General features: G+C 37.0%; 1 protein-coding gene across 1 annotated transcript in view; it reads left to right on the top strand.

The window, feature by feature from the left end:
- Positions 1 to 11,236, top strand: part of STOX1 (storkhead box 1) — an 81,325-nt gene extending 70,089 nt beyond the window's left edge. Inside the window, exons 2-4 of the mRNA XM_007940678.1 lie at positions 3,409 to 3,561; positions 5,090 to 7,424; positions 11,089 to 11,236. Of these exons, the coding sequence (XP_007938869.1) occupies positions 3,409 to 3,561; positions 5,090 to 7,424; positions 11,089 to 11,236 (2,636 nt within the window). The remainder of the gene's footprint in view (positions 1 to 3,408; positions 3,562 to 5,089; positions 7,425 to 11,088) is intronic.
- Positions 11,237 to 11,442: the final 206 nt, after the last annotated feature.

The raw sequence follows: 11,442 nt of genomic DNA, 5'->3' as shown, positions 1-11,442 counted from the left end.
ACCCACCAGCCACTCCTCGGAAGGAAGGTTGGGCATTCCTACTTCCGTAGTGATACTGCCTCGGAAACCCAAGGAGGGGTCGCTATGAGTCAGGGGCGACTCGACGGCAAATAACAACAACAACAGCTGGCCCGGCTGGCCGCCTTGGCTCTTAATTTCCATTCCAGTTTGACACCCATCTGCCAGAAACTACTTTAAATCACGTTGAGACTCTGGGCTCCTCAATAATCTTAATCATTTTTTTTTCTAGTTCATTCCTTCAAGGATCATCAAACCCCTTTTCTACCCTCATTTCCATTTTTATCCCCTCCACATTCACATCTGCTCTAACTTTACAGAGGTAAGATAGATATATATATAGCTAACCATAAGGCCAATGGTTCAAACCCACCATTTGCTCCATGGAAGAAAGATGGAGCGATCTGCTTCCATAAAGATTTACGGCCTTGGAAACCCGTCGGGGTTACTATGAGCCAGAGTCAACTCAATGGCAGTGAATGAGTATATATAAATATAAATATAAATATAAATATATATATATATATATATTTCTGCCCCACTGTCTCAATATATTCCTGGTCTTCAGGCCCCGTCTCTTTTTTCTATCAAGTCTCAGATGAAGTAATATCTTCCTTATTTCTAAGCTAGTTCTTCTACCTGTGCCTTTGGTTAATTTTTCCATTTTCCTATGGGATCTTGTGGTCTTACCTTCTCTCTCACGGAATCATTCCCATCATCTCTGAGAAGCCCTTCCTTTTTGCATCAGAAGTACAGAGAACCTTTTCTTTTAAGAAAATCACAACTCACACACACTTTCACACTTACTTGATCTTACTCTTCTGGTTTGCATTCTTGCTCCTCTTTCACAATTAGATTTCTCAAACAAATTGTCTAGAACAGGGGTTTTCAACTGGGGTGATCTAGTCTCCCAGTGGACATTTGACAATATCTGAGACATTTTTGGTTGTCACAAATGTGGAAGATATTACTGGCATTTAGTGAGTTGAGGCTAGGGATGCTACTGAACCTTCTACAATACAGGACAGCCCCCACAACAAAGAATTATCTGGGTAGAGTGACTAACCACCCTGCTTTGCCTGCCACTTTCTCATTCTTGGTGCTGACAGTCATGTTCCAAGAAGCCCCCATCCCTGAGTGTACTGGGATGACTGGTCATTCTAAATCCGGTCTTAGCTATCTAGTGCTGCTATAACAGAAACAACACAAGTGGATGGCTTTAAAAACCAGAAATTTATTTTCTCACTATTTAGGAGGCGTTGTTGTTGTTGTCATGTGCCGTCGAGTCAGACCTGACTCATAGCGACCCCTCCTTGGGTTTCTGAGGCAGAGTCAGTACGGAAGTAGATTGCCGAACCTTCCTTCTGAGGAGTGGCTGGTGGGTTTGAACCTCCAGCCTTCTGGTTAGCAGTCAAGTGCCTTAGGCACTATGCTACCAGAGCTCCCTTTAGGAGGCTAGAAGCCCAAATTTAGGGTCCTGGTTCTGAGGTAAGACTTATTCTGTTGGCTATGGGGGAAGGTCTTTATTCCTTGGCTTCTTGGTGATCTTCATGTGGTTTGGCAGGTGTCCTCTCCATGTCTTCTTGCCTAATCTGCTCTTTTTATCTCTAGTAAGAGATTAACTCAAAACACACCCTACACTAATCCTGTCTCATTAACATAACAGAAAACTCATTCCCAAATGAGATAGAGGTTAAGATTTATACCATAGATTTTGGGGGAGAACACAATTCAATCCATAACAGGCCCAAAATGTCAAAATTGACAAAGCGGAGAAATAATGCTCTGGAGGAAAGACCCATTACCTTCATTTTTTTCCTTCAAACTCAGTTCTCTTTAATCTGACATTTATTTTCTGCTTCTGTTGCAGCTGTTCCCTTGAAAGTCATCAATGACCACCTTTCAATAAAGAAATTGAATCATTTTCTCCTTCTCCAACTTTATGATCTCTTTCAAGCATTAACATTATTTATTTGCTCCTTTTCTCTCTCTCTCTTTTTATTGTGGTAAATATATAGGTTAACAGAACATTTGTCATTCCTGCAATTGTTCTGTGTACAGTTCAGTAACATAAATTATGTTCATCATGTTGTTCAGCCACCACCCTTGACCATTCCCAAATTTTTCCATCACCTTTATCAGAACCTCAGTGTCCCCTAAGCATTTTGACTTTGTCTTTGCTCTTTTTGAAGCTCTTTTTTCTCACACTCTTGGTTTTCCCTTCTACCCTCATTACTGTGTTTTCTCTCTTTTGTGAGTTCCTGTCGTCAGAATCAGCTTGATGACAACTAACAACAACATTCCTACTATCCCCTAAGATAGTATTCCTTGGCTTCCTTCTCTGCTCTCCTGTTACTCTATTCCTTAGCTTCAAATTTCAGCTCTGTTAGTTGATCCCCAAATCTCTTTCCTGAGATTTCCAGCTGATTGAGGGTTTCCCTTGGATGTTCAGCAGAATCTAAAAGTCAATCTGAGTAATGATAGGTTAAGAGGAATATTTAATACATTGGCAAAGAGGAAAGATAATATAGCCTAGTTTACATTTCCAACCTTTGGTCCTGTATAACCCTTAAATCTTAATCAAGATAACTCTATACATGTCCTTAAATGCCTTGTGCTTTCCTTCTTCCACGGTTCTGCTCCATGTCTTCTTGTTTGATTGGAATATATTCTCTCCTTTCCTTCTTCGATTCTTCCTGATCATCCCAACCAGGAAAGTGTGAAATGGTGATACGGATTAATATTCAGATTAGTAGTCAGAAGATCTATTTCTGTCATTTTATTTACTTTTAGACTTTGGAACAATTACCTAAGCTTTCTACAATCCATTTCTTGAAGAATTTTATATGTTGTTGTTGTTGTTGTGTGCCGTCGAGTTGGCCCCGACTCATAGCGACCCCTCCTTGGGTTTCCGAGGCAGTATCACTACGGAAGTAGATTGCCCCATCTTCCTTCCGAGGAGTGGCTGGTGGGTTTGAACCTCCAGCCTTCTGGTTAGCAGCCAAGTGCCTTAGCCACTATGCTACCAGAGCTCCCTGAATTTTATATAGAGGATAATAATCTCATCTCCACTTACCTCAGATAGTTAATATTAAAAAAATAATGTTTAACATATAAACATTATCTGTCCTCCTGAGTTCTGCTGACATTTTGTACTTTGTATTTGATTTGTAAAGTAATGACAGATGTTGCAAACTTCTTAAAAGTAGAGAACATAAACCTTTTTTTCTATGTTCAGGTAATGTTTGCAGATTCTGAGTAAAGATTGCTGAAAGAATAGCAGTTCTATCTGCTACTCAATCTTTATAACTATTCCCAACTCATGAATTTTAAATATTTTATATTATGCCTAACTTATTGCCCTTTTTTTTTTTTTTATCTCCAATTTAGGTGATGTCTTTCCAGTGCAAATGAATCTAATAGCTCAATCTCAGTTTATACCTTTGGCTGAAGTTCTTTGCTGTGCTGTATCTGATATGAATGCAGCTCAGGTTGTAGTAACACAGGAATCACTACTGGAGCATTTAGTGAAACATTACCCAGGTGGAGTAATGCGTTTTTCTTTATGAGTGAATCATTTCATGTGTTTGGTTTGTGTTAAACACATAAATAGACTGGGTAATATCCTATATATATTTTTTTCTTCTCTAGAACCTTATGTCAGAGTCCTGCTATAGAAAAGGCCTGTATCAATAAATTTGATAAGGACATTTCTTTTACTTTTCATATGAGCTTTTTCAAAACTGTTTATGGCAATTAATAACTAAATAAATCAGACTCTGTAGTGGGGACTTCAAAGTGAAAAGGAAAATTCATCTTCCCCCATCTCCTAAATCCCTCCATTCTCACTTCCCAGAGGTGACAACTACTGTTGTTGATATTTCTTATGTATACTTTCATAAATTATATTTGGATATATATATCCCTTTTTATAACATAAATTGGGTCATCTATTCATGTTCTCTGCACATTTTTTAACTTAAAATTTTATCTTGAAGACCTTTCCGTATGAGCACAGATTGATCTTTCACTGATTTAATACTGTGATATTCCAGTGTGTGCATATAGAAGAGTATTTTTATTTTATCCCATTATAAAAATGAATATGCCCATTGTAGGAAAAAAAAAGAGGAAATCACTCACAGCACCACCACTCAAAGAAAACAAATGTTAATATATTGATATATTTTTTTCTAAAGTTTGTCTTATATATTCTTTTTTTAAAAATATAATTTATGTATAGTGAAATACACAAAACTAAAGTGACATGGGTAAATGCATTTTTTTTTTACTGTACCCTCCCTAAAATTTGTCTTATATATTCTTAACATTGTTTTCATAATATAATTTTGAACCTTGCTATTTGGAATGAAGAATTTTCCTTAAGTTTATTTTGTTACTTTCCCAGCTTGAAAAAACACTATATCCAGATGTTTTGAAACTTTCCCTCATTTTTTTCTATAGATTTTTATGAAGTTTTAAGCCACCGAGACTGTGGTTTTCAAATACTTCCATGTTTGTTCACCAGTAATGTTTTTCTCAGTCATATTTGAAATTTCTATGTTTGGTTAACTTTATTTGTGTAATTGCATGGACTCAGTTTTTTTCACTAACCATTTACCTAGCTATATATATATATTTTTTTTTTTTTCTGAATCCAATAATATTCCTATTATTCAATTAAATTATGAATGTTGTTAATGCTTCTTTGGCACTTTAATTTCACACATTAATTTTATTACATATACTTAATTGGGAGCTCTGGTGGTGTAGTGCCTAAGGCATTAGACTGTTAATCATAAGGCTGGCAGTTCAAACCCATCAGCCACTCCTCAAATGGAAGACTGGACAATCTACTTCCATAGAGATACCACCTCAGAAACCCAAGGAGGGGTGGCTATGAGTTGCAACTGACTCAACAGCAGTGAGGTTTTTTTTTTTTAAATACTTAATTACATATAATTAATTGGGTTTATCCTGCAAATGTGTAGTTGCTTCTGAATTACTGACTTCCTTCATTAAAATGTTTGTTACTCAAAATCAACCTGTGTAAAATACTTGTTTGTTTTAGGCATTGCAATTCCATCTCAAGATATTATCTATACCACTCTGGGAACTCTGATTAAAGAAAGGAAGATTTATCATACTGGAGAAGGATACTTCATAGTTACTCCTCAGACTTACTTTATCACAAATACAATCAACCAAGAACATAAGAGAGTCCTATCAGATGAAAATCACCCAATGCCAACTTCTATTACATATCTAGTGAGTGTGGACAACTCTGTAGAATTAGCCAAAGAGAATGCTGCCCCTATTTCCCATTGTCAGTCTTGCCGATGCTTTTCTGATGTGTGCACTCAGGATGTACAGAAACCACAAATTGTTGCAGAAGTGACTAGAAAAGGCCAGAAAAGTCTCGGGGAATCTAAACCTTTGGTACCGAATCAGGCAGTTTCAGTGTCTGAGGAGAATCATGTCTGTGATAGGACCAAACCTTCATCATGTACAAAAGACAGAGAAAAAGGCAAGAAGTTTGGCTTTGGTCTCTTCTGGCGCAATATATCCAGAAAGGAGAAACCCAAAACAGAGCACAGCAGTTTCTCTGCCCAGTTCCCACCTGAAGAATGGCCTGTTCGAGATGAAGATAACTTGGACAATATCCCACGAGACGTTGAACATGAGATAATCAGACGAATTAACCCCATTCTAACTGTTGATAACTTAATCAAACACACTGTCTTAATGCAAAAATATGAAGAGCAGAAAAAGTATAATAGCCAGGGTACTTCCACTGATATGCAGACAAGTAGGCACAAATATTCTACAAAAGAAGATGTTGAGAAAAGGCAAAGTCGGTCTGCAAAACCTCAACGGCAGGGTCATTCTCATAGAGAGAGACACAAAGGCAGAAGTCAGACAAGTGAGCTAAAAAGCATTAGACAGGAGAAATACCTCAAGCTCCTCGCTACACAGTCCAACTCCAGAAGTAAAACTCCAAATGAAGTAGTTCAGAAACCACTTGGTGAGAATCCAATGGTGCTAGATTCCCATTTGATTTATAAAAGGAGAATCAGCAATCCTTTCCAGGATTTGCCTCATCGCAGGAGCCCAATGACCAAAGGGCACAAGAGTCAGAAGTCCAAGGATCTGAAACCCAGTCGGATTGGGCCAAAAGAAAGAACTTTCCAAAGGTCAAGGTCTTTACATTCCTCAAACATCTTTGACTGTGAAACCAAACAGCCATTTGCAAAACAACATAAACTGAAAGAAGAATCAATTTATATGAGTAACTCTGTCCCACCTATCAGTGATGACTTAAGAGATCATCTCCCAGATAACGCTCAATGTAATGATCTGCAAATTGATAACAACTGCTGTTCCTTTAGAGAAGTTACAGGATACGACATGTATGGTGGAGGAAGCGATGTAATCCCTGAAATCTTGAGGAGAAGCCATTCTCACTTTGACAAATTAGAGGAGACAGAAGAATCACAGCATGTCCCGCCATCACAAGATCCTTCCTCTTTAGACCAAGCTTCCTCTACTTGTGGGTTAGTTGCTAAAACAATGCAACAGTTCCAAAATCTTGGCCTTTTGGATTACCCAGTTGGTGTGAACCATTTGAGACAACCTGAGAGGCAAAACAGAGATTCAGAAGAACTAAAGAGAAAGGCATTTGTCCAGGACACAGAGACTCTTAATCTAGAAAATGAAGGCCTTTCTGACAGTGATCAGGCCTTGTATGAAAATGAAGTGGAAGATGATGATGGTGCCTGCAGTTCATTATATCTGGAGGAGGATGATTTTTCAGAGAATGATGACTTACGTCAAGTACTGTCTGGTCATACTCGGAATTCCTTTCCAGGGGGAAGTAAGTGGAATGATTTAGGAAAACAAAAGGGGACTGAAAAATCTCTGACTGAGTACAATAGCAACATATATAGATTCGAAACTCAGGTGCTTAATGGCAGTGAATGTTATCAACACAGTGGGTTGCTAACTAACCCAGGTGAAAGTCAAACACCTAATCTCGCTACTGAAAGCAGTGGCCTTCATTCAGGGCCCAGGTTCACTTTTAATTATGAAGAGGACCCCAGTGTTGCTAAATGTGCACAGGCCTCAGCACTCGGTGATGGAAGTATATTTGATTACTACAGCACAAGGAAAGCCAATTCTGAGGCTGAAACCCTGCAAGACTCTGCTGGTGACATAGGAAAGAAACCAGCCACCTGGAGTCAGAATCCTCAGAATCAGGAAATGAGAAAACATTTCAAACAGAAGTTAGAACTCTTCAGTTCTTCACGTAGGCCAGTGTTGTCTCAGGATGTCCAACATGAAGATAGTCACTTGGAAGGAACAGAAAATCATAGCATGGCAGGAGATAGTGGAATAGATTCTCCACGGTAAGTGCACATAACAGCATTTGATTAGCCATTGTCCCACGAGAATTATTAAAATCAAGGGCATATTGAGTTACTTAGTAGGGGATTGCTGGGTAAACTGTTTATAATGTTATAATTATGCCACGCTTTATTGAATAAATTGTACAAAGTTATGAAATAACTTACATAATAGGGTAGAGTTCATTTTTAATGTGAACAAAAATTTAATCCAGTACCACTAAATTTTGAATGATTTTCTAAAAACAGAAAATAACTGCTATAAACCAAGCACTTCCTGAACTGAGAGCTGGAAATTTTCACTTATATTCCTGGGTGTACATAGTTTGAGAAAGAATGACTACCACAAAATCACTTAATTTCTTGGTATTGGTTTTCTCAGTTTTTATATGAAGATACCTATATTAATCTACTCGGATGATTATTACACTTGACAAATAAAATGCAAAATCTTGTTTTTGGAAATGGCTCCTGTTTTCTTGCATGAGTTGTGCACATAATGTACAATTTGTGCTCCAGAAGTAAGAATGGGTAAAAACAAACCCACTGCCATGGAGTCCATTCTTATTGTGACTCATATTGACCCTACAGGATAGAGTAGAACTGTGCCACAGGGTTCCAAAGCTGTAAATCTTTACGGAAGCAGACTGCCTCATCTTCCTTCCACAGAGTAGCTGATGGGTTTGAACCACCGACCTTTAGGTTAGCAGTCAAATGCTTTAACCACTCTTTTAGAATGGATAGGTTCTTAAAAAATAGGAATAAAGAATAATGATCACGGTTTGAACAGTCTTTCACACAGATCCTGATGAAGTATATTGCCACCTTAGAGAAATCATTAAGTGTTTAAAGATGTGGCTATTTTCCACCAATATTTTTCACACCAATTTATTTAAATAACTGTTCAGATTGTAAAATATGGTCATACTAGAACTTTGAAAGGTACTAAAAAAGTATGTTTTAAAAGCATACATGCTACTATCTAGATATTTTTAAAACTCCTTTTAAATGAGTTTTCCTGGTAATGCTGTGGTCTGAACAGAAGATTTTTGCCTGTTGGGCTCATACTGTAAACCAGCTGTACTTTGCATCTTGTTTTTTTTCAGTGAATGGTGTTATCATGAACATTTCCTCATTTTATTAAATAATCTTCTGAAAGTTCATCATAAAAATTTGGTATAAATCTTTACTAGCTTTTGTATTATATAAAATTGTGTGCCTTCTTTTGAAAAATTAAAACAATATAGAAATGTAAAAAGTGAAACTGGAAGTCTCCATTTCTCACCTTTCCCAGTCCCATTCTATAGAGGTGACCTACATTGTTAATGGCTTGCTATATATATATATTCTTCTCAACTTTTATAAATAGAAGTAAAAAAAAAGTTAACAGCAACAACAAAATCATATAGAATCATGGCTTTCTTCTTTCCACCTAATTCATCATGGATATATGCAGGATCAGCATTACAGACATCTAGTTCATTCTTTGTAGTGGCTGCTTAATATTCCATTATGTGGGCCTCATTATTTATATAACTATTATTTTTCTTCTTTTGTCATTTAGAGTGTTCCCATTTTTTTTGCCATAATAATCAATCTGCAGTGAATTAATTTTACATATATATATTGTGTGCATTTCTTTTTACTTACTTAGGCTAAACTCCTGAAAGTCTACATTCTTAAAACATATCTTTAGATCTTTATTAGGGGAACAAAATCTTTTCTGCTTGAAACAGTAGTTGAATTTATTAACTCTCTTAGGAAAATCAAAACATTTGTCTCCAAGAACAATGGTAGTATAAACCAAAGAGCCATAGGTTCCTCTTCTTTTTCTTTGGCAAAAGAAACAGATTAAGGAAATTGCTCCTTGACATGCAGTTGAGAATTTTAAACTGAGAAATGATGAGAAATTTAATTTCTTAAAAATAGTTGATAATATGGTGTTCTTGAAAGGTGTGCATAAAGACATTTAGAGGAAAGAGAAGGAAAAGTAACATTTGAACATCAGCTATGTACCAGAATTGTTATAAGGAAGGAGGGGGATGGAGATGAGTAAGACATTGCTGCTACCTACAGGAAGTTTACAGTTTAGTTCAATCGAGGAGACCAGCCAACACCCTCACTGAATTTAAGAAAAAGCATAAATTCTTCATAACTGCCAAAGAGGTGAGGAGTTAATGGTGGCGGGCTGTGTGGTAGAAAACTTATTGGGGGACAGATTTGTGAGATATATCTTAATGTAATGTACAAGTGGTAGGAAGGGGCAAAATGGGAAAAGGGAAATGTCAAAAGCAAAAATAACCAAACGTGAATGTGTTTTGGCTGAAGGAAGGTAGATATATGGGGTAAAGGACTAAAACAGCTTACAGCTCCAAGGCAAGGAACATTATCAATATGACAAATATTTTAGTTGGCTTTTCCTTTTTGTAAGGAGCTCTGGTGGTATAGTGGTTAAAACACTTGCCTGCTAACCGTAAGTTTGGTGGTTTGAACCCACCAGCCACTCCACAGGAGAAAGATGAGACAGTTTGCTTCGGTAAAGATTTACAGCCTTGGAAACCTGATAGGGGTTGCTATGAGTCGGAATTGACTTGATGACAGTGAGTTTTATTTTGTTTCCTTCTTGTATGACTCCCCAGAAACAAAGATAAATTCACAGGACAATATGGATCACTTCATTGTATGCTAAAGTTTTTCAAGGAAGTTGCTTTTTATTTCTGACTAGAATACTTGATATTGTGTCTGAGAACAGATGTTGTTCAGAAAATATGAACTCCTTAGAAAGCAGCTTTTCAAATAATTGAGGTGCTATTGTGATGCCTTTAAAATGTAAAACCGAAAAAAACAAGCCAGTTGCCAATGAGTTGATTCAGACTCATGGTGACCCCATGTATATCAGAGTAGAACTGTACTGTATAGAGTTTTCAAGGGCTGATTTTTGAATAGTATACTGCCAAGGCTTTCTTCCAAGGTACCACTGAGTGGACTCAAATTGCTAACCTTTTGGTTAGCAGTTGAGTGCATTAACTTTTTGTACTACCCAGGGACTACTGCCTAGCACATGTGTTTATTGTGTGACATTAACTTGATCCTAACTCATAGCAACCCTATAGGACAGAGTACAACTGCCCCATGGAGTTTCCTAGGCTGTAATCTTTATGAGAGATTGTGAGATCTTTTTTTTCCTGTGGAGATACTGAGTGGGTTTGAATGCACTGACCTCTCAGTTAGCAGCCAAACATTTTCCTATTGTACTCCCAGGGCCCCTTGCCTTCTATATAAGCCCCAAACCAGACCCACCACCATCGAATCGATTCTGACGTACAGCAATCTTTTAGGACAGAGTACAACTGCCCCATATAATTTCCAAAGCTGTAAATCTTTACAGAACCAGACTGCTTCATTTTTCTCCCATGGAGTGGATTTGAACTGCTGACCTTTTGGTTAGCAGCCAAATGCTTTAACCACTATGTCACCAGATCCCTTGCCTAGCAGTAGGAGGCACTAAATATCTGTTGATAATGTTAGATGTCAATTTATCTGAAAAATGTACCTTAGTGTTAATAAATGTTGTTCTCCTCAAAGTAACAAATGAAGCTATAATGTTTTGATTAGAAATCCGGGTCACTTATGAAGGGAATAATTCTGTTATTTTTAATATCTTTAGGACTCAGAGTTTGGCATCTAATAATTCAGTCATTTTGGATGGACTAAAAAGAAGACAGAATTTTCTGAAGAACATTGAAGGCACAAAGAGCAGTCAAGCACTCACACCCAATTCCTTACTACAACTAACTCCAGTCATAAATGTTTAATTCTTATTTTTCTTTTAGAAACTTTTTTTTTTGTAAAAAGGTAAAGCATTGCTATTCCTAAAACCAAGTTCCTTACTATATAGAATGTTTTAATCAACCAAATATATCAGGATCTTCATTTGAAAGCTTTTTTTAAAAAAAAAGTTTTTGCCATGCATTTATTGGGAATATACAATTTTCAGTAAAAAGAAACATGGACTCACTGG

This window comes from Orycteropus afer, unplaced genomic scaffold, assembly GCF_000298275.1.
Source record: "Orycteropus afer afer isolate SDZICR_OR568_19922 unplaced genomic scaffold, OryAfe1.0 scaffold00070, whole genome shotgun sequence".
Classification (NCBI taxonomy): domain Eukaryota; kingdom Metazoa; phylum Chordata; class Mammalia; order Tubulidentata; family Orycteropodidae; genus Orycteropus; species Orycteropus afer.
Note: the sequence above shows the minus strand (reverse complement) of the source record. Positions and strands in the feature narration are given on the sequence as shown.